Source organism: Pseudopodoces humilis, chromosome 26 (assembly GCF_049639895.1).
Source record: "Pseudopodoces humilis isolate 2021_Gansu_Grassland_sample_001 chromosome 26, ASM4963989v1, whole genome shotgun sequence".
Taxonomy (NCBI): Eukaryota; Metazoa; Chordata; class Aves; order Passeriformes; family Paridae; genus Pseudopodoces; species Pseudopodoces humilis.
The window spans coordinates 290168-313316 of NC_142225.1; the positions used below are offsets into that span (position 1 = coordinate 290168).

At 55.5% G+C, this 23149-nt stretch overlaps 1 protein-coding gene across 4 annotated transcripts in view; it reads left to right on the forward strand.

Moving 5' to 3' along the window:
• MYBPH (myosin binding protein H) overlaps window positions 1–22867 on the forward strand; it is a 27485-nt gene extending 4618 nt beyond the window's left edge. For 2 of the 4 annotated variants that reach the window (XM_088067060.1, XM_088067058.1), the window contains exons 2-12: window positions 12024–12341; window positions 12561–12695; window positions 14697–14864; window positions 17258–17346; window positions 18290–18485; window positions 18819–18958; window positions 19103–19262; window positions 20012–20148; window positions 20556–20742; window positions 22362–22403; window positions 22651–22867. In XM_088067060.1, coding sequence (XP_087923186.1) covers window positions 12026–12341; window positions 12561–12695; window positions 14697–14864; window positions 17258–17346; window positions 18290–18485; window positions 18819–18958; window positions 19103–19262; window positions 20012–20148; window positions 20556–20742; window positions 22362–22372 — 1539 coding nt within the window. In that variant the 5' untranslated portion in view covers window positions 12024–12025 and the 3' untranslated portion in view covers window positions 22373–22403; window positions 22651–22867. Of the gene's footprint in view, window positions 1–9054; window positions 11024–11829; window positions 12342–12560; window positions 12696–14696; window positions 14865–17257; window positions 17347–18289; window positions 18486–18818; window positions 18959–19102; window positions 19263–20011; window positions 20149–20555; window positions 20743–22361; window positions 22404–22650 lie in introns of those variants that run through there. The other 2 variants (XM_005530244.3, XM_088067059.1) reach the window with 2 other exon arrangements.
• The last annotated feature ends 282 nt before the right edge of the window (window positions 22868–23149 follow it).

Sequence of the window (23149 nt, forward strand, 5' to 3'; positions counted from 1 at the left end):
GCTGGGCTGCCAAGCTCTTTGCAAATACAGTGCAGGGCAAGTGGAGGAGGCTGTTTGCTGGTCAGGGGACATCTCAGTTTACAGGCTCCCAGCTGGGCTGGCATTGTGGCACATGAGCAACCACAGATCACAGAATCACAGGAACCCCTGAGCTGGGAGGCACTCAGGGATCATCCAGTCCAACCTCTGGCCCTACACAGACACCCCAACAATCCCACCCTGTGCACCCCTGAGAGCCTTGTCCAAACATTCCTGGAGCTCTGGCAGCCTCGGGGCTGTGCCCATTCCCTGGGGAGCCTGGGCAGTGCCAGCACCCTCAGGGGGAAGAACCTTTTCCTGGTTTCAATCCTTCCAAAGCTAATCCTTCCCTGACACAGCTCCACGCTGCTTTTGCTGAATTATTTTCCCTGCACTCTGAGGACAGTTCCATACAGCATTGCAGGTGGGAGCTGTACCACAATGCCAATAAACAGGAACATTATTTTTAATATCAGCTGTGTTGCTGTTGCACTTGACCTTGGGAGCTTTTTATTTTGTAATATTTCCACAGGGAACAGGAGCTCAGCTACACTGACAATGTTCTTCTGACAAGTAACTTCTTCTGCTCTCTTTGAGACAAGCAGGAATGACCTTCTGTGGCCAACACAAATCTTTTTGAGAACTCAGTGACAAGAGCTCTAAGCCTGAAATAAATCAGGGTGTTCACTCAAACAGCACGGACAGAAGAAGAGCAGCAAGCGGGGTTTCAGTCCCACATTCCTCCAGAACTTTGATGGAATACTGCTCTGGATGAAGTGGTTTCCTCCTGGAAATTGGAATCCTTTGGCATTCTCAACACAGCTGCATCCAAACTGTGACATGGCCTGGAAAGGGTCGAGCCACAGAACTCTCAGGTGTAGCCTGGGATTTTCCCTAGGAGCTCCAGTGATGACCCAGGGATTTATGCTGGGTTAAAATGCCATCTCCAGGGTGTTTTGTCCTTGGGAAGGCTTCAGGGGTCAATCTCCTGCAGGATGCAGGCCCTGTGGTGATTTGCCATTAGAATGCACCTGGTTGGGGCTCCCAGGGACTGATGTCCCTTTTCCTCCTCATTTCCCAGGGCTTCTCCCTTCTCTTTGTCTCACAGGCTGAATGAGCCCTCAGCTGAGCTTGGGAAACTTGTGGCATGTCTGGAAGCACCAGGGTCCCACCTCCTGGGTGACTTTTAAATCCTGGCAGTTCTTACCCTGGAGCAGTGTGGAGAGCCCAGCTCGGGGGTGCTGGGGACACTGGGGGCAGTGGGGACAGAGGGGTGACGGTGCTGGAGGTCACGGTGACTTGTCCCAGGGAGCACAGGATGATGCTGTGGGGTCAGGGCTGGGTTTGTTTGATAAAATAAGGGAGGAAATTGGGGAATTTCCAAGGTAGTCTGGAAAGGAAAAGGCAAAGAAATCAGAGGGTCAGCCCTGCTCCTTGTGAGCACAGGATGAGAATCCACAGGAGAGGGCTGCAGGACCTCACACTGATCCCAGGCTGATCCCAGACCTTATCCCATCTCCTTCAAAAAGCAAGGATTTGCAGCTTGGTGCAAGCCCTGGGAGCTGGAGGGTGTGAGGTGAGGAAGACCCCCCCCAGTTACACTGGCAGGGCTCCAACCCACGACCCCAAAGTGAGCTTTAAGATTTGCTAATCTCAAAATATTGTTGGCACTCGGGGCAGTGATTTACTGCGTGTTTCACCGCAGCAAGTACTTTCCAAAAGGCCATGCTAAGTTTACACTGGAGCTGCTGGGATCAGATAACTGGTCCTGGCAGCTCCCTCCTTGTCCCCCATCCCTCCTGCTGGCTGTGCTGGGGGTGCAAAAGGACAGCACAGCTTCTCCTGCACCCCACAAGAAAAAAGGGACCAGCACAGGTGTTTCTCCTTGTGCAGGTGGTGGGACAAGACGGGCTCATGGCCTGGCTTGTGGGAAGATGTGAACTTTTGGAGAGTCCCAATGACTTACACAGCGCCAGGGACAGAAAAGAGCCATCCCTGGTGCCCAGCCCGGCCACGTCCACCTCCCCAGGGCTTTGCAGGTTATGAAAATAAATCAGCTTCTCACCTTCAGTGCCAGCCAGAGCAGGCAACAGCTTTGCATGTCGTTCAGCATTCCTGCAACATTTGAGCACCCCAAGAGATCCCAAGGCCTTTACAGGTGCTGGGCAGGAGCGATGGCCACCATTGCCCAGTGGGATCCTGGGGCATTTCCAGCCTGCAGAAAAGATGGGCTCCCTCAGGGTGTCAGCTGTGTCACAGAGCAAGGGGTGGGTCCCTGCATCCAGCTCACTGTGCCATGGAATCCCAGACTGCTCTGTGTGGGAAGGGACCTCAAAGCTCATCCCATTCCCATCCCCTGCCATGCCCAGGGACACCTTCCACTATCCCAGCTTGCTCCAAGCCCCATCCAACCTGGCCTTGGACACTTCCAGGGATCCAGGGGCAGCCACAGTTGCTCTGGGCACCTGTGCCAGGGCATCTCCACCCTTACAGGGAGGAATTCCTTCCCAATATTCCATCTAATGCTGCTTTCTGGCAGTTTGAAGCCATTCTCTTGTTCTGTCACTCCAGGCCCTTGTCCCCAGTCCCTTTCCAGCTCTCCTGGAGCCCCTTCAGGCAGTGGAAGGGCCTTTAAGGTTCTCCCCAGAGCCTTCTCTTCTCTACATGAACACCCCCAGCTCTCCCAGCCTGGCTCCAGAGCAGAGGGGCTCCAGCAGCTCCACATCCCTCCTGTGCTGGAAGGCCAGGGCTGGAGGCAGCTCTGCAGGTGGGGTCTCACCAGATGGGGCAGAATCCCCCTTCCCCTGCTGCCCACGCTGTGGGATCAGCCCAGCTGGCTCAGGGGGTTTCTGGGACCCAGCTCACACAGCTGGGGCACACTGAGCACCAGCACCCCAAGCCCTTCTCCCAAGGGTGCTCTCAGATTTTGTGTGACTGGGAATTTCTCATCCTTCTTAAGAGTCAGCACTTGGGAGGCAGAAGACTCCCCATCTCTTCCTGTTGTCTTTGGATCCCTTGGGATCTCTGCCACCTCCTAACCCCCAGGAGATAAGAGCCAAAGCCACCTCCAGCCTCATCCCTGACTCTCACTGTCCTTGGTTATGTCCAGCTGGAGGTTTTGGCCTTTCCCTGCAAATATCCAGCTCTCCCTTTGGCACTGACTTGCCCATGACAAGGAGGATGGGATTGGAGCACCTTCCATGGCTGTTTCTCTGCAGGTTTGGGATCAAGAGTTCAACCCCTTCTTGTTCTCTGAGCACCTTGTCTTGGCCCAGCTGCCCTGGAGATGTGAGGAGATGCTCTCCCCCAGGGATGGCATGGAGCTGTCACGCTGTGCTGAATGCTCTCCCCCAGGGATGGCATGGAGCTGTCATGCTGTGCTGAATGCTGTCCCCCAGGGATGGCATGGAGCTGTCATGGTGTGCTGAATGCTCTCCCAAGGGATGGCATGGAGCTGTCATGGTGTGCTGAATGCTGTCCCTGGGGGATGGCATGGAGCTGTCATGGTGTGCTGAATGCTGTCCCTGGGGGATGGCATGGAGCTGTCATGCTGTGCTGAATGCTGTCCCCAAGGGATGGCATGGAGCTGTCATGGTGTGCTGAATGCTGTCCCAAGGGATGGCATGGAGCTGTCATGGTGTGCTGAATGCTGTCCCAAGGGATGGCATGGAGCTGTCATGCTGTGCTGAATGCTGTCCCCAAGGGATGGCATGGAGCTGTCATGGTGTGCTGAATGCTGTCCCAAGGGATGGCATGGAGCTGTCATGGTGTGCTGAATGCTGTCCCAAGGGATGGCATGGAGCTGTCATGGTGTGCTGAATGCTGTCCCAAGGGATGGCATGGAGCTGTCATGGTGTGCTGAATGCTGTCCCAAGGGATGGCATGGAGCTGTCATGGTGTGCTGAATGCTGTCCCTGAGGGATGGCATGGAGCTGTCATGGTGTGCTGAATGCTGTCCCCAGGGATGGCATGGAGCTGTCATGGTGTGCTGAATGCTGTCCCCAGGGATGGCATGGAGCTGTCACGCTGTGCTGAATGCTGTCCCCAGGGATGGCATGGAGCTGTCATGCTGTGCTGAATGCTGTCCCTGAGGGATGGCATGGAGCTGTCATGGTGTGCTGAATGCTGTCCCCCAGGGATGGCATGGAGCTGTCATGGTGTGCTGAATGCTGTCCCTGAGGGATGGCATGGAGCTGTCATGGTGTGCTGAATGCTGTCCCAAGGGATGGCATGGAGCTGTCATGGTGTGCTGAATGCTCTCCCAAGGGATGGCATGGAGCTGTCATGGTGTGCTGAATGCTGTCCCTGAGGGATGGCATGGAGCTGTCATGGTGTGCTGAATGCTGTCCCAAGGGATGGCATGGAGCTGTCATGCTGTGCTGAATGCTGTCCCCAAGGGATGGCATGGAGCTGTCATGCTGTGCTGAATGCTGTCCCCAAGGGATGGCATGGAGCTGTCATGGTGTGCTGAATGCTGTCCCCAGGGATGGCATGGAGCTGTCATGGTGTGCTGAATGCTGTCCCCAAGGGATGGCATGGAGCTGTCATGCTGTGCTGAATGCTGTCCCAAGGGATGGCATGGAGCTGTCATGGTGTGCTGAATGCTGTCCCCAGGGATGGCATGGAGCTGTCATGGTGTGCTGAATGCTGTCCCCAGGGATGGCATGGAGCTGTCATGGTGTGCTGAATGCTGTCCCCAAGGGATGGCATGGAGCTGTCATGGTGTGCTGAATGCTGTCCCCAGGGATGGCATGGAGCTGTCACGCTGTGCTGAATGCTGTCCCCAAGGGATGGCATGGAGCTGTCACACTGTGCTGAACAGGGACAGGGCAGGGAGCGGCTCCTGGGTGCCCTGGCCGTGACACTCAAGCCTCTGGGAAAGGGCTGGGCTGCAGCTGCCTCTGAGGACACCACAGCCGGCCCAGGGACTCCAAGGACCAGGCATTCCCAAAGCTCGAGCGGGAGGATTTCACTGTCTGGGGGTGAATTATCTGGTGTGGTGGGAGCAGCACGGGGACAGCTGGATTGGGTGTTCCCACGATGCTCCCTGGTGGCAGCAGGGAAAGGATGCAGCTGGGCGACCCAAACTGGTGTATTCCCAGTTCACTAGGACCTGGCACAAGTCACTGGGACCTGGGGATTCTCCAAACCCTCTCACAGCCCCTCTGACCCAGCAAACTCTCCAGGGAGGGGGACACAGTGGGGAAGTTGTGGAATAAAGGAGTTTGGGTTAGAGAGGGTGGTGGGATGGCCCCAGGACATGCTGTCCCAACAAGAGAGCAGATCCCATTTGCTTCCAAGAATCCTGGGAAGGGACAGCCCTTACCAAACACTCTGGACATGGCAAGGTGGAGGCAGCCCTTGTGGCCACCAGCACACCGGCCACAAGGGCTTCCTTGGGATGTCACTGTGCCATGTGGAACCTGGCTGGTCCCAGCACCACCAGTGTCCCCTGGGCTGGGACAGGTGTGGCTGCAGGACATCCTGCTGGTCCTACCTGCTCCCAGCTGAACAGGGATCCCCCAGGATGGAGCTGGCAGAGCCCTGCAGGGACTGGGAGGGGGCTGAAGGGAGCAGGGGGGAGGAGGGATGGGCAGAGCACAGGGAAGGTGAGGGTGCCAGTGAAAACAGGTAAAGTAAGGAAAGGAGGTGTTGGATGTAAGAAAATATGGGAAGTGCTGGAATGGGAGGTGGAAACACCAATGTTGGTCCTACAGGAGGCCTTGAAGACATCAAGGTGGCCTTTAGTCCTTGATGAAGGGGATGCTGAAGGTCAAATGAGACCTGGAGTGTCTAACCCTGGGCTGTTACTGGCCAGTGTCCTGGTGCACCCTGGCAGGGGTTTCAGCCCCTCCAAGTCCTTAGGGCAGAGCTGGACACCCTCCTGGGGACTGGCAGTGCCTGGTCCTGCCTGGGGCTGCAGGCGAGGAGATGAGCAAAGCAGGCTCTGAGAAGCCTTGCCCTTGTGCAGAGCAAACACTGAGGTTCCCTGCTGGTCCTAATCCATACTGAAATTCACCCTTGGTGCTGGTGGAGCCTGGGGCTGAGCTGTTCCCTCCCTCTTCTCCTGCAGAGCCCCCCAGCTCCTTCCTCAGGAGACAGAAGCAGCTGGTGTGGCTCTGGCCCCTGGGTGCAAATGTTCAGAATAAACCAGCAAAGGGGCTTTGAAACCATTCAGGCCTTCCTGAGCTCCTGGTTCTAATGAAGAAGGAAAACCTGAGCTGCTAATTGCAGCTTCTCCCTGCTACAGAGCAGGGCCAGCCAGGGCAGGTGGTAACAGAGCTTTATTGGCATCTCCAGCTGCCATCCCCAAGCCCTGGTGGAGGCAACTCTGGGCAGACTGAAGAGAGTGGGGCTGACACAGCCCTGTCCCTGGGCTCTCCATCCTCGGTGAGCTCCTGCTGGCAGCTCCAGAGCTTGGGCAGGGCTGGAAAAAGCCCCACACCAGGCAGAGCAGGGTCCCAGGACAGGCACTGCTCCTGGGCACACGGCAGGTGACAGCTGCCAAGGTGCCAAGGTGAGGGTTCCTGCTGGCCTGGCACGCTCAGACCCAGCTGGCCCTGGGTGCAGCTGCTGCAGCTCCTGCCCTGCAGCTCCTGCCCTGCAGCTCCTGCCCTGCAGCTCCTGCCCTGCAGCTCCTGCTCGGGCTGTGCTGTCCCCTCACACTGTCACTGTAATTGTGGTGGCCCCACAGGTGGCCTTGGGGAAATCATTCTGGCTGTGGGCAGCAGCTGACGCCTCTCTGTGATGGTTTTTCCACCACAGTGCTGTCACAGGCTGGAGGGAACATGGAACTCTCTGGCTCAGCTCCCAGCAAGTCACTGGGTAAAATCAGGACACCTCTGCATGGGTTTTCCTATTTTTTTTACCCCTTCCATCTTGGAGGAGAATGATCCCATTACAACCCCAAAATAACAGCCCAGAAGTTGGTTCTGGGTGTTTGCATCCCCTGCCTGCATCTGGCAGCTCCTGCTCCCAGCAGTGAGAGTGCAGGTCTGAGCACCCACCCTTCTGCTCCCTGGGCTGATGTTGGGAGACCTGGAGGTGACTGAACCCTGACTGATCATGAAATTAGACAATCAGTTAGGTTGGAAAAGACCCTTAAGGTCATCGAGTCCAACCCTTAACCCAGCACTGCCAAGGCCACCACTAACCCACGTCCTCAGCTGCCACATCCACGTGGCTTTTAAATCCTTCCAGGGCTGGGGGCTCTGCCCTGGGCAGCTTGTGTCAGGGCTGGAGAACTTTTTCCCTGAAGAAAGGGTTACTGGAGAGTCAGTGAATCAAACTGGTGCTGCTGGCTGCTGCTGGGGTGAACTGGGTTACATTCAGCAACAGGGACAACTCTGGAGCCTGTGGCTGCTAGAACCCTGTGCCAGTGCCCACCAAGGGACGTCCACCAGGCAAGAGATGCCCCTCAGCACCTCAGAGATGCTCCTGTTGATGTTTCTTTATCACCTGGTTGTGTTTTCTAGACTAGGCAAGGATATTTTAAAGCAATGCTTGCTTAAAACTCCTGTCCCAGGGTGACACCTGAACAGGGCTTTTCCTGGGGGGCTTTGGGAGGGGAACTGGGGCCGTTCCCAGCTCGGGCCTGGAGCCCCTGCCTGCAGTCATTGCTTTGGGATGAAGTAAGTGTCCACTTGTGTGTGACAGACAAATGGAAATCTTGCCTGGTCCCAGTCCACCTGCTGCCTGCCCCGGCTGCTTGAGTCAATGCTCTGTGAATATCACGGTGACAGCAAGGCTGGAAATGCTGTGGGAAGACAGGGCTGGAGCCAGGATGGGAGGTGGTAGGTAGGGCACTGAGCCTGCCCACCTGAATGCCCTGCTGGTGTTTGTGGTTGATCACTGTGTGCTTTCCAGATGAGCTTCCTGCTTTTCTGGAGATCTGAGTTAACCCTGGAAAGGGGACAGGTCAACAACAGGTGAAAGGAGGGCACAGACCCACACTGGAATCAGCTCCAGTAACCACCAGCAATAGCACCCCTGAGGGGCTTGGGCACTTCTGCTGAAATTCAGGGGATTTGGGCATTTTGCTGTGTGACATCTCCCACAGACTCACAGTCCACACGATGTGTGCAGGGTGGGGTCAAAGGGACCAGGGGATGGTTCCTTCTCTTTCTGACTTTATCTCACTGGGGTTGGCAGTGGGGACCCTGAGTCCTGGGTGTCCCCTGATACAGCCTGTGGGTGACTGTCCTTGACACCCACGCTGATCCCCTGGCACTCTGTCCTCTGCCCTGGCCAAACCCATGGCTGTGCCAAGGACCAGATGGCACCATGCCTAGAGCCTGTGGTGGCCCAGGAGTGACATCCACCTCCTGCTGTCTCAGTCCTGCTGGGGTGCAAAGAGCCCACCAGGATCTGCAGAGACGTTCCTGAGGACAGGGACAAGAGGGGACGAGCGCAGAGGATGTGGAAGCTTCAGGGAGTCCTTCTCACCCTGATGACATGAGCTCCATGTTTACTCCAGGCCTTTGGCATCTGCACTTTGCTTTATGAAGTGGGAAGGTCTCACCACCTCCTGTCTAAACTTGGAGCCCTGTTTAGGGGCTGGTCCTAATCTCTGGAAGCCTGCAGGGTTTGCCCCAGCTGTTGGAGGCCTCTTCCATCTCCCTGCCCTGACACGTCAGCTGCCATGGTGGGGAAGGCATTCCCGAGGTTTCCCCCATTCCACCTGGCTCGGTCTCTGGTTTCCTGAACTGGAGGTCTGGCTGGAAGGGCTGATCTGATGTTTTGGGGAAACAAATTCACCGCTTTGCAATGGGATCCTGTGGAACCAAACACAGATCTGGAAAAAGATCAACCACTGTGCTGCATCATCAGGGGGAGCTGGAATATAACAGTGGCATGAGGAGGATCTGATCCTTCCAGGCATAAATGATTGTCCCCTAATTTAGAGCTATACTCACTTGGAAAATAAGTAAGGAAATGTTTCAGTGACTCGGTGGGCTTGAAATGTGGGTCAAAACCAATTTATAAAAGTACCAATTTATAAAAGTACCGGCTTCTTGTATGAGATTTTTTTTTCTCACTGGAAAACACGGATAACCTCTATTTCAGCTAAATCTTGAAATACTTAAAGTTTCAGGCAAAAAATGTGCTGATATTTAAATTATCATTAAATTTTTAATATTCAACCGTCTCGGCTGCCTGCAGGAACAGCCCCCTCCGTGTGATTTTCATTTCTATCACCAGACCAATTTGAGCTCCCTCACCCAAAGCTGGGGGCTGGCACAGACCACTCCTGTCCTGGGTGGTGAAATCACCTCCTGGCAGCAGCTCCTCTGTCCCTGTCATCCAGAGGTGAAGCCATCATGGTGGGCAAGGAAATGCCGACTCTTGCTCCTGGAGCCGGTGGGAAACCTTCAGCTTGGAACTGGGACAACCTCCCGCGCTGCCTTTGCCACCAACAGCAGCAGCTCCTCGGTGTTTCCCTGCTGGGCTTTGCTCAACAGCCAGTGCTGGCCCAACGTGTGAATAAACAAGATGCCAATAAACTCTAGTCATGTGGCCCAATAAGAGTGGGTGATAAACCACGTTGATTCATTTGCTTGTAACCTATTAGTCACCCCCTGAGTCAGCAGAGCAAAAGCATCCAAAAGTCATGGGGCAGGTTCACAGACCCAAGTTTCCTTCAAATTGAGAACTTCAGGTGAAATTATTGCATTAATGTTCTTTTTTGTTTCCTCGGGAAAGTATTTAATTTTCAGCTACGCTTCCCCAAATTGAAATCAGAGAGAAATCTGAGTGTCCATTTTGCTCTGAACTGGAGTTTTGGTATTGATTTATTTTTCTTTTTCAGCTCTTTAAATTGCTTCTCTAAACATTTAATCAAAACAAGCCCATTTTTTTGCAATGAAGTGGGTTTTTTTTTGTTCAGATTAAGACACAGGGAAGATGTCTGAGCAGATGTTTGTGGGAATCTGGAACTGGCCACCTGTGAGCTGCTGGAGAGTCATCAAGGCATGACCCGTGTGGAGGGGTCAAGTGAAGGAGTCAAGGAGGGGCTGAGGTCATCCAAGGCAGGATGAAATCCTGGTGGGCCAAGATATGGAGAAACCAGAGCTCCTCCAGTTTGCCTCAGGGCGCCAAAGACAGCTGGAACAGGATGGATGGATGATCCTCCCCAGCCCTTCCTTGTCCTTTCTCTGGCTAGAGCAGCTGTAGGGAATTTTCTGGTTCATGACTGACTTGGCAATTTTGAGCCACTCCAAGGTGCTCTGGGCAGGAAAGGAGCTGCCAGTACCCATCCATGCAGGCAGCAGAAATGCCTGGGAGCCCCACAGCACTCTTTCCTGCCTCAAGGGTCTCATCCCTCAGGCATTCTAAGGGTATTTTGGGTAAGGCAGAATTTTATTAGTCATATTCCTTCTCACTGGGGAAGTCATCAAGGAACATCTGGATCATCACAAAGTTTGGGGCAAACAGACCCTCCTGAGGCACCAGCATCATCTTGTGGTATCCTGGCTTTGTCCTGCTGCCAAATAACCAGGAGAGAAAAAATCTCCCTCCTGGAACAGGGGGGTCATGCTGCTCATGCTGGGGTGCACCCCTCAGGCTCTTTCTTGGGATGTCACCATCATTTAAAGACCAGCCTGGCCAATGGGGCTTTGCTCTTTCTTCTCTCCCTCCCAGTCTTGGGTGACCCTACCCAAGCTCCCCCTACCTGGAAAACCAGCCCCTTGTTAGGAAACGAGATCTTCTGGGATCATCTGGCCCTGGCAGAGAATGTGCCTCATGCTCAGAGATGCCTCCTGACCCTGATGTCCACATCTGGAGGGGTTTCCTGGGGGCCACAGAACTGTGAGCCTGTGGACCAGCAGCCAGGAGATCCAGGCTTGCTTGGCTGCTCCATAGCAGCATCCCTGGAGACAGGGATGGGAAATGGGGAAAACACTCTCTCAACCCAAGCTGCAGCAAGGTTATGGGTACAGAGACACTTCCAGTAGTGTCTCATGCACAGCATGAGGGCAAGTGACGGAACAGGAGCAAGCATGGGGTGAGTGGTTTACGACCCACAGGATTAATGGGGCTTTTCTGGGTCGTTTGGGGTGAATCTGAGTTTGGGGTTAACAGCAGGATGGCTGGTCACGAGTTCTGGGGTGAGCAGTCTCCTTGGACAAGGAAGAACAGAGGCTGGAGAACTCAGCACGGGGCTGGTGATTTGTGTTTCTCAGAAATGTAGTTATTGGGTATGGGCAGCTGGGTTGGTCCAGATGAGCCCAAAGATTGTCTTCCAACCTCTTCCAACCCAGTGGGATTGAGGATGAGGCTGAGGAAGGACAGAGGGACCAGAGGGATCCGGAAGGTGGGAAGTGGAGGTGTGGGAAGGCATGAGGGGGAGAAGGTGAGTTGGGGGGTCAATGCAGGATTAACGGGGGGGCTGGGGTGGGGGGCTCTGGTGTCAATGCAGGAGATAAGGAAGACAAGGGGTCCAGGGAGAGTCTGTGGGGACCGGGAGGCAGTGGGTGGTTGGGCAGGTGGCAGTGGGGGTGGGGAGCTCTTAGCCAGAGGGGTGCTGCTGCTGGGGACAGGAGCCATGTCCCCAAAGAAAGGTGACCTGGCCCTGGCCTGCCCACTCCTGAGTGAGCCCAGGGGGGCCGCTGGGGGGGCCGGGCCCGTGTGCTGCCATCCCATAGGAGGGGGCAGCTGGGGCTGCTGAATGTGCAGGTCCCGGGTGGCTATTCCTGGCAGCCCCGCCTGCGCAGGCAGATTGGTTTGCAGGGAGGTGACAAGTGCCAGCCAAAGCCTATAAAAGTCACCCAGCCCCTGTTCTGGCTCAGTGACCTGGTTCCCTCCTCCCAGCACAGCCGTCCCGGAGCAGAGACCATTGGTCCAGAGTAGAGACACCTGGTCCTGAGCCAGGACCCCAGCCTTGGTGTCCAGACCCCAGATCCAGAGAAGAAATCCTTTGTCTGGAGCAGGAACCCCAAAACAAAGCAGATACCCCAGAGCAGAGACCCCAGAATATCCCCTTGCCCAGTCCCTTGGCTTTGCAGAGATGACTGGCAAAACTGCACCTCCAGCCAAAAAACCAGCTCCAGCAGCGGCGAAGAAAAAGGCAGCAGCAGCCCCGAAGGAAGAAGCAGCCCCGAAGGAAGAAGCAGCCCCGAAGGAAGAAGCAGACCCAGCCCCAGCTACTGAAGAGCCCCCAGCCCCTGAGCATCCCCCAGAGCAGCCCCCAGCCCCCACAGACGAACCTGCTCCCGTGCCCACGGAAGCCGGAGCAGAAGCGACTCCAGTGCCTGCAGAAGGTTCCCCAGATCCCCCAGCTGAACCCCCGGGCCCTGAACCTAAAGTGGAGAAACCAAAGGAAGGTGAGTGGGGAGCACTGGAGTGGGGAGGGGACATAAGCAAGGCTTGGAGGGGGCAGGTACCGGGGAGAAGGGACAGGGGGATGAAGTCATCAAGGATATTTTTGCAGTGGGATGGGGCTGGGGATTAGGTGGACTGAAGACAGACCTGGGGATTGAGTGATTGCCCTCCAAGAGCCCTGGTACTCGAGCCCTGTCCTCACCACTGTGGGTTTGTTACAGAGCCACCCAGCTGTCCCTTGTCCTTGGCCGTGGAAGAAGTGAGTGAAAACTCATTCACACTGACCTGGAAAGCCCCAGAGCAGATGGGCCGGGCAGGCTTGGATGGATACGTGGTGGAGATCTGCAAAGATGGAAGTAGGTTTGGTGTTTCCTGCCTTGTGTGCATGGTTGTGGGATGGGACCCAGCAGAGCATTTCCCCCAGGAACAATTCCCTTCCTTTGCCCAAATGCATGCATTTTGAATGGTTGTTTCTTTTCCACGAAGGAACAGGGTTGGGCTTCAGACAGCAGCGATGTCTTTAGCAGGCACTTGGAGCAGGTTCAGAGTCACTGCTATTTCCAGCTCTAGTGTGGAGCAGAGACCAACACACCCTCTGGTGCTGGGATGGCAACCCAAGAAAACAGGAGGGAAAAGTTCAATCCTGCCATGTTTGCCCAAAATGAAGCATGGAAGAAATGGGGATAAAACGGGAGGATGAGGAAGGGAAGGGTGATGGCCATGTATTAGCAGACTTCATTATGTCTGGAAGGAGGGTGGCTGTGGTGGGTGGAGGTGGGCTGGGAGGTGGCAGCAGTTGTCCAGTGATTGTCCATGGTTCTCCAGCTGTATTCCTGGGTGGTGGAACAGGGTGGGTTATTGCAGCTGGACACAAAACGAGTCACAGAGATGCAGCTCGGGGTGTGGTGAAGGAAAGAGAGAACTTTGGTTTTTCTCTCAGAATTTATAGGTTTCTGACCATTGGATAATCAGGTCAACACCTTCCCAACCACACTGGCCGTGAGAGATGTCCATCAAAAGATGTGTATCAGAAAGAACGTACACATATCTATGCTTACAGTTACTGTCCTGGGAAAGGCCTCAGAAACTATGTCAGCAAGCTCGAAAAACTGATTTTCAGGGTGGATAAGATTTGTGATTTGAGCACTGTCTTGAAGCCCTGCTGGGCTTTGGGGTGAGAGTGAAGGGTCTGTGTGGCTGGGGGGATCTGCAAGGGGAGGCTGGGCTGGAGTGGTTTGGGAGATCCAGGTGGCCCATGAAGCTCACAGAACCTGATCCTCATCTGTTTAGCTTGCGGCACACACGATGGACACATTCTTGGCTGTGGGAGGCTCCCATCATTGTGCTGGGGCTGGAGAGGTTGTCACGACTGGGTGGGATGCAGGAGGAAGCCCTTGCATGGGACAAGGGAAGGTGCAGCCATTCCTGGAGGGATCTGTCTGACAGCCACCCAAAGGGTCTGTGTGTTCTCCTGGCTTGCTTTGGGTCTGCTGGAGGACAGGAGAACTCCAGTCCCCCTGTCATCACCCAGGGGCCACGGGACTGCTGTGTTTGGGCTGGAACAAGGCTCTGGTTGGCTAAAATATGGTGAGATTTGAGTGAGGGCTAATTCAAGCAATGCCAGTGGTGAAGGGAAAGAGGATCTGCTGGGACTTGGCTGCTCCCATGGCATCGACAAGAAAACCTTCTTGTTCTGAAGGTGCACACGGGGACTTGGCACAGCCTGGCATATGTGGGTCACTCTGATTGCCCACCAAGGTCTGACCCAGTCCTTGGGGGTCTGGGGCAGTTTATTCTCCAAGTGAGAAATACCTTGAGAGGTTTGGCACATGGCAAGGCCCTGTCAGCTGGGGCTGGGGGTGCAGCTGGGCTCTGGTTTGAGATTGAGGTGTCCCTTACACACAGGAAGAACGCTTGGAGGGGTCCATCCGGCCAGGGGCAGGTCCTGAGCAGACCTTGCCAAATGTGGAGAGGTTTGTGGAGGCCATGGTGAGCCCCAGTGTTGTCCTGGGGCAGTGAGAGGAGCAGAGTGGCTGGCAGGGAGCTCCAAGGATCTTTTCTTTCAGAAATGCACCTGGTCAGCTGGGAAGTGTTTGCTGGCCCGATGCCTTTTCTTGCCAAAGTCCTCGTGCTCCGTTGCTGAGCTCCTGCCAGCACTTCATGGCCCACACTCCTTGGCATGGATGGGGTGGCCAACCTCCTCTCCAAAGTCCCTTTTTCTGCTAGTGCCCCAAACCATTCCACATTTCAAAGGAAGGGGTTCCTCGCCTCTGGGGTCTCCCCTTCTGGGCCCTGATCCTGCTGCTTGGGATGTGTGTCCATGGCACATCCAGAGTGCTGTGCTGGCTCTCTTGCAGGTTCAGACTGGAAAGCTGTGAACCAGGAGCCTTTTCTTTCCACCCGCTACACAATCCCAGAGCTCAGCTCTGGGGACAAGATCCACGTGCGGGTGACGGCTGTCAGTGCCAGCGGCGCCAGCGGCCCGGCCACGCTGGAGCAGCCCGTGCTCATCAGGGAGATCCTCCGTGAGTACTGCTCCTGAGGCCAGAATTCCTGTGTGGAATCTCTGTCCACCCCTGCAGCATGAGGCTTCTCATGGGTCCCATCCAGCCTTTGACAGATGTTTTTCTCAGTGACTATGTCCAGTTCCCTTGGGAGAAGCTTCCTGACAACATCTTGCTGATGTTGAAACTTTGGGGGCGAAGGACTCAAGAGGCAGAGCCCCATTTTCCCTTTTCATGGCAAGAGCTCAGAATCCACCTCCCCCTAAGCATGTCTCCTCCCCTTGTCACATCCCCAGTATGCCACGGCGCACATTGGACGGCTTTGTTTATTTAGCTCAGGAAGTCAAGAGCCAGTTGTCTGGAGCATGGGAACTTTAATCATGCTGAACTCGCTAATGAATGAGTTGCTCCCATGCTTAGCAAGACTCACATTCCTCTCGGGGTGATGCCAACGTGCAGAGGCTGATGCAGGAGGGCAGGGCCAGTTTGCACTCAGCAAATAGCAGACTCATTTTCCCCTCTAGAAGGAATTATTAATGCTCAAGCTTTCTTCTTATTCAAAATCAGGTTTTTCAGCTGCTCAAAAATAGTAATACTAACAAAAGTTATTCAAGGAACCAGCAGCTTTTCATAGGAAAAGGCTTGGAGGAGACTATCAGCCTGTGAAAAGGATCCTGCAGGGTCAATCTCAGTGTGCTCGAGGAGGTGAATGTGGCTCTGGGGTGGTGGCTGTGCCTGTTCACTTCTGATGTCAAAACCATCCCACCAAACTCCTAGAACTGGGGAAACTGGGGTGTGAGGGACTGGCATGAGATGCCAAATGCACAGCTCGTGCTTTCCACAGCCTGTCCCTTCTGCCTGAGCTTTGTCCCAGGCAAATGTACAGGTGGAAAAGCCAAAGTGCTGAGAGACCCACACAGAACTTATCTACTGGGTTTCTTTTCTTTTCTCTTTTCTTTTCTTTTTTTTCTTTTCTTTTCTTTTCTTTTCTTTTCTTTTCTTTTCTTTTCTTTTCTTTTCTTTTCTTTTCTTTTCTTTTTTTTTTTTTTCTTTTCTTTTCTTTTCTTTTTTTTTCTTTTGTCTTCTTTTCTTTTCGTTTCTTTTCTTTTCTTTTCTTATCTTTTCTTTTCTTTTCTTTTCTTTTCTTTTCTTTTCTTTTCTTTCTCCTCCCCTCCCCATTTGTTGCCTCCTGGCATTGATGTTTTCTCTAGGCCTGCATTTTGTAGATCTCACCAGTTCATTTATAGCACCCCAGGGAATTTTAAATAGCAGCAATCGGACAGCACAGAGCTTAACAACAGGTGGGACGAGTGGGCTTGGGAGGTGGAGAAAGACAAGGAGAAACCAGATGAAGGATCAGCATGGGAGTCACATTTTGCTGGGAACAAGGGCAGGAAAAAGGCCTTCCCACCATGGCTCTTTGTCACCGGGGCCACTGACCTTGGCCAGCCTCCTCCTGTTGAGCAAGGCACGAGGGAGGCACACATAAATTAACATTCCTCCCCCAGGTCAGGTTTCCCTGCCCAGCTGGGACTGATGAACCCGAGTGGCAGCACCAGGGGATGTATCCCTGCAGGAATCACAGCACCAGCAGAGCAGGGACTGTTTCCACTGTCAGGAAGGGCCACCTGGGACTGCCCAGCCTGTCCCTGCAGTCCCCAGCCCTCACAGATGCTCACCTCAGGCCTGGTTTATTCTGGCCAGGCCCCCTCCCCAGGGTTAAACTCATTTAACCCGGGCAGAGACTCCCAGCTCCTTTATGAGGGGCTCTGGAGGGATCCCTGGGTTTCACTGAGCCGGAAAAGTCGTACAGCTTCTGTTTGTCCTGGGAAAGGGACACGCTCCATGAGCATTCCCTAGTGGGGTTTTTGCTTGTCTTTGTTATGTTTCCTTGGGGATGTTTCCCTTTGTCACCAGCCTGAGGCTTCCATGCTCTGGCATGAGCAGGCACCTCCTGGGTGTGTCAGTGGCCCGCACTGCACAGGGAACTGTTCAGCACTGTTCTGAGCTGAGGGCCTTGTCCTCGCTGGAAGCTGTGTGCCTCTGGAAAGTCAGGGGGAGGAATATTTCCCAGCTGGGAGATGCTGTGCCCTGCCTTGTTACCATAGGGGCTGTGCTGTGGCTCTTCTGGTTGAGGCCAGGCTGTCTCCATGGCCTGGCTGTAACGAGGTGGGGTGAAAGATCCATTGGAATGCTGCCCTGGGATCTCAGGGATGGATATTCCTCTGGGCTACAGGCAATGGGACAGGCTAGCACAGCCCTGCAGGGGAGCAGCACTGCCAGGAGATCAGAGGGACAAGGGGGCCGTGTTGGGGTGGATTTTCCTGGTGGCCAAGCAGGGGTGTGTATGGGGAGGGTCTGCCAGCTGAGGAATGGCAGTTCCTTGTCTCACAACATGAATTCCTGGTCCCCAGAGCTCCCGAAGATCCGCATGCCTCGGCACCTGCGGGAAACTTATATCAGGCGTGTGGGGGATGCTGTAAACATCATGATCCCCTTTCAGGTAGGTTGGTGACACGGGCTTCAATCTGCTGCGCATTTCACTCCAGGTTAGCTCCTGCAGGTTAGCTCATGGGCCAAGTGTGCTCTGACTTGGCCTGGTCCCTGTGTCTCATGGGCCAAGGGTGGGTGGTGGGGTGGGAATCTCTCTCCTCTTCCTGCCCAGATCCCATTTTTCCCCTGCTACATCTTTGTTGATGATGCTGCAGTGGGACAACCCCAAGACATCAGAACATGGGCTGGCTGATGCTGCTGTCTCAGCTCAGCCCAGTTCAGCTTGTGCTGCTGGCCAGGATCTGGCCACATCCCTTGGGACCCCACAGCACAGCACTTGGGTTCCTAGAGGGGACCAGCTGCCCTTGGAGGAGGGCAGCCCCAGGGCCGTGTGATGGTGGAGCAATGCTGACACTGGTGGGCTCAGCTGGAGCTATCTCTCTCATCCTGTCTGGGACATCACCAGAGCATCTTCACCGTGGCAGCTGGTTCTGAAACGTGTTGGCCAAGCAGAGGGAGTGAGAGGTCCCTGAGCTGGGGGTCTTGTCCAGGCCATGTCTCACAGGCAGTTTGGACTCTGTGCTGGCCGTGCTCCAAGCATTAACTTTCCCTGCATGCTGACTTCAAGCCCTGGTGCTAAGCTGGGCTCAGCACCTGGGCCATGAGAGCACAGCTCTGCCCTGGCAAGTAAAGCTGGGCTTGCTCCATGAGGACCAGGATGTCCATGTGGAGCCAGCATGTTCCTGCCTCATCCCTGGAGCCTGATGGCTTCCCGTTAGTGAGTCTGACAGGAATCAGCTGTAGCTCCTTTCCTGGGGACTGCCGGATGGGAGAGGTGGCACCCGGGCTGCTGCTGCCTGGACACAGCAGGGTGGCTCTGCCACCCATCCTTCCCAGGAGGACATGATCGGGACCACATGCCCGAGTGGCTCCTGACCTGCCTGCTCTTCCAGGGAAAGCCACAACCCGAGGTGAGCTGGAGCAAGGGAGGGCAGCCCCTGGACACCAAGCGCATCAACATCCGGAACACGGCTCGCGACACCATCTTCTACATCCGCCAGGCCCAGCGTGGCGACTCGGGCAAGTATGAGCTCACTGTGCACATCAATGGAGCGGAGGACAAGGCTACCCTGGACATCCAGGTGGTTGGTAAGCTGAGGATGGGACCCTGCAGGATCACCCTAGGGCTCATTTCTCCTCCTTGGTTGGATAGGTCTTGTTCTGGGTGGGATGTGGTGTGACAGCAGCAAGGCAAGGGACTCTGCAGTCCCTGTTCCAGAGGGATCCTCAACAGGACCATGCATGTGAACTGCTGTGGTTGGGGTTGAAGAGTTTCTGCCAGCCTTGCCCCTTGGAGCTTCTCATCCCTTGTGTCCTGTACCAGGGTGAGAAGAGATTAAAAGCAAGGTCAAGGGATGGTCAAGGTACAGAATGTGGAGGGAGCAAACTGGGATGTCACCCCGAGGGTGCTTGTGTTTGCAGAGCCACCCGGCCCTCCCCAGAACCTGAAGCTGGTGGATGTGTGGGGCTTTAACGTGGCCCTGGAGTGGACCCCCCCCGTGGACAATGGGAACTCTGAGATCAAGGGCTACAGGGTGCAGAAGTCGGACAAGAAGAGTGGGGTGAGCCTGGGCACTCCTGCTGCTGGTGATGTCCTGATGGGAGAGGGACAGCTGCACTCCCTGCCTCACCCCACACCTTCTCCATCCTTGTCACACTCCTGTCTGTCCTCACTGGTCTCTTTTTTCCTCCTTTTTCCCTTCCAGAAATGGTTCACGGTGCTGGAGCGCTGCACCCGCACCAGCTGCACCATCTCCGACCTCATCATTGGCAACACCTACTCCTTCCGAGTGTTCTCCGAGAACATCTGTGGGCTCAGTGACAGCGCTGCCATTGCCTCTGGGGTGGCCTACATCGAGAAGACAAGTGGGGACATGTCCCTGGCTGAGGGGTTGGGGAGGGTGGTAGCCAAGAGTGGTTCTGACCAGCGGGGCTTCCTCAGAGTGGTGCTGATGCTGCTGGGCTGGTCCCCAGGACAAGACCAGCAGGGGTGAAGCTGAGCACCCCCAAGGTCCAGAGGTCCCCTGTCCCCCCTCTGCACCTCATTTCTCCTTTGGGGAAAGCTTGTGCCACGTTCAGCCCCCTGAGAGGAACCAAGGCACAGATATCCCTGGGATGAGATGGCAGCAGGAGCTGGGAAGGGTCAGAACAGCCCTGGCTTTGGCTCCACAGCTCAGAGCCAAATCTCCAGCAGCCCTGCTCTCCTTCCGCCTGTTTCTGTCCTGCTCCCTGGTAGCACACAATGATGTAGGGTCTCTGCCATCTGCAAAGCTTCCCTCTGACTCTCATTTCTGTGGACTGGGATTTGGTGATGGGGTGGGAGATCCAGAGTGTGCCTGGCCTGGCTCTCACCTGCTGCACACAGGATGTGTCACAGTGGGTTTGGGGATTGGCACCCCCCCTGTTCTGTGCAGGGCCTGGGCACTATCATCCATCACTGGATGAGGAAACAGGGCTGTTCTGAGCCGAGGGCCAAGTCCTTGGGTCAGGCCAGCTGACATCTGGCCTCTTACAGGAGGGAGCAGAAGTGGTTTGGGGTACCTTGTGCTGAATTCCTGTGTTGGTCAGCCAGGGAGCCTGAGCTCTGCCTCAGCTAGAGTTAATTATTTCCTTAGAAACCACTTACCAGCCAGAGAAGATCCCCCAGCGGGACATGATGGAGCCTCCAAAGTTCACACAGCCCCTGACGGACCGAACGACCACCCGGGGCTACAGCACTCACCTCTTCTGCTCTGTCCGGGGCTTCCCCCAGGTTGGTGGCTCCATGGACAGCATAACCTTGGCCTGGGGACACCAGGGGGGCTTTTTGCAAGACGGCTGGAGGTGTTTGGGAGATGTTGGTGCTGTTGGATTAGGGTTGGGTGAGGTTAAGGGGCTGCAACTGCCCTCTGAGTGAAACTGGGGCATGTTTGGGGTGTTTCTGCAGTAGGTGGGGGACTGGTCTTAAATCAAGCCCTGCCCTGTTTCCTCTGGGCTGGGGGAGGAAGGGTGGAGCAGTGGTTAGGGCTCACAAGTGGGAGCTTTGGATCTTCAAAACGCTTCTGACTGTGAATCCCACCATGGCCACAAGCTTCAGGCAGGGCCAGGGCAGAGGCAGAGAGAGGTGGCATTTTGGGGCCAGTTAGATTTCTCATTTCTTTCCCTGCTTTAAAATTTCAGCCCAAAATCATCTGGTTGAAAAATCAGATGGAGATCCGGGAAGATCCCAAATACATAGCACTGATTGATCAGGGTGTGTGCTCCCTGGAAATCCGCAAGCCTGGCCCTTTCGACGGGGGTGTCTACACCTGCAAGGCTGTGAACCCCCTGGGGGAAGCCTCAGTAGACTGCAGACTGGATGTGAAAGGTGAGATTGGCTGAGGGGAAGGAGGAGCAGGAGCCCTTGCCTGCCTTTTCCAGGTCTCACTTTCCCAGTGCTTTGGTTTGTCCCCGTTTTGTGTTGATCCTGGTTGTGAGGGAGTCTGAGGACGTCGGGCAGCCCTGTGGAGCTGCATTTTTAAGGCTTCTTGGGTTTATGGTCTTGAAGCATCTTGAAATCACCGTTCCTCATTCATGGGGAAAAAAATGGGGAGGTTTCTGGAGGAAGCCGGAGATGGCAGAGCCGGAGGAGCTGCTGGAGGCCTGGCCCAGCACTGGCTGCCCCTGCTCTCGTCCCAAGCATGGGGAGTGTGGGAACCTCCTCTCCTGCACCTGGGCTGCTCTGATTTATGTCTTGGGATTCTTCCCACACGTCCCACTCACATTTCCCTGCCTCAGCAAAGCATCCAGAACAGACCTGCCCCATGTTGCTCCCCACAGCCCCTCCTCAGCCCATGGGAGCATCACTGCCCACAAACCCTCTGCATGTTCCTGTGCTGGCCAGGTGTCCCTACACACTTCTATTTCTCCTCCCATGGCTTCCAAGCACACTCCTGCCACCAGACATGCTCTGCCCCACTTCCCACGCAGGCAGGGCTCCAGTTGGGCAACCCCAGCACCCCAGATGCTGTGGAAGCTCCAGGGCTGTTGGTGTGGCACGGAGTCAGTGCTCAGCTCTGTGGGAGCTGCTGCTCAACCCTCCAGGAGCAGAGTGGCCCCAGTCCTGTGGTCCCACAGGCACATCCTCAGCTGTGCAGGGGCTCTGTGCAGTCACAGATCGATGGTCTGTGTGGGAAGTGAACTCAAAGCTCACCCAGTCCCATCCCCTGCCGCAGGCTGGGACACTTTCCAGAATCCCAGGTTGCTCCAAGCCCAATCCAACCTGGCCTTGGACATTTAGGCATGGGGCAGCCACAGCTTCTCAGGGCCTTTCTGCCTTCACAGGGAACAATTCCTTCCCCATACCTGGGGAAGCCATCATATAGCTATCTATAGCCCATCTATCCCTGCCCTCTGGCAGTGGGAAGCCATTCCTCCTTGTCCTGTCTCTCCAGACCCTTGTCCCCAGTCCCTCCCCAGCTCTCCTGGAGCCCCTTCAGGCGCTGGAAGGGACTCTAAGATCTCCCCCAGAGCCTCCTCTTCTCCAGGTGAACACCCCCAGCTCTCCCAGCCTGGCTCCAGAGCAGAGAGGCTCCAGCCCTCGGAGCAGCTCCGTGGCCTCCCCTGGACTCTCTCCAGCAGCTCCACGTCCTTCCTGTGCTGGAAGGCCAGGGCTGGAGGCAGCTCTGCAGGTGGGGTCTCACCTGAGTGGGGCACAGGGGCAGAATCCCCCCTGCCCTGCTGCCCATGCTGGGGGATCAGCCCAGCTGGCCAAGGGGGATGAGCTGGGCAGTGTGCTGGGGACACAGAGCACCTGGGAGCCGCCCAGGCTGGGATCCCAGGGGACACTGGCCAGGAGCACACATTGATGGTGGTGTGGGGGATGGCTTGGAGCAGGTGTGTGCAGGAATGGGTGTGCAGGGTTGGGATGGGGAGGTGCACATTGGGGTGAGCACACAGGCACTTTTGGGAGTTCAGGGATTTTTTGTCTCCTCTGCTCTCCTGCAGTGCCCAAGTGAGGACAGATCAAAGGACAAGACAAAGAGCAAGGTAGGTCTGGGTTGGAGCACCAGAATGGAGCTTCAGGGGGCTGGAGTGGGCTGAGTGTCCTGGATTAGCCCTCGTCACCAGCTGATGGAGTCCCAGCTTAGGTCTTCCTTGTCCCGTGGCTGGAGAGGGGTGGGATGATGAACCTGAGGGAAACCTGTCCCTTGGTGAGGTGGAGGGAGGGCTGTAAGTGTGGCTGGGACATATTTCCCACCCATCCCTGACTAGGGCTCTCTTGGTGCTCTTCCAGGATTCGGATCTCGTTCCTTTTCCCAGGTGGATCCTGCAGGTGCCAGGCAGTGGTGGGGCAGGTGCTGATGCCCCTGGCCATAGTCTCTGCACACTGCTGGGCTGTCCCTCCTTGGCAGTGCTTTGGGGGCTGCACCTCACCTGCCATGGCAGGGCCCTCTCTGAACCTGTCATTGCCTGTGACAATGAAACAAACGCAGCTGAGGGGCTTTGGTCTAATAAAAGCCACCAAACCGCTCTGTCCTGCTTATTGTGGGGTTGGCTTGGGCGGGGGGGATGTGGAGAGGTGCCAGGGCTGCTGTGGGGTCACCTAGGATCCCACCCAACCAAGGTGGAGAAGATGGGTTTTGAGCTTGGAAAGGAAGGACCAGCTTTGTGAAACACATATAGAGATTACTGAACTAGGAGGAGCCCAAGAGGAGAAAGAGAATGCAGGAAGATTTCCTTCTGGAGCAGGGGAATGATTCTGGCTGGGGAAAAAGAAATGCCACGTCAATGTT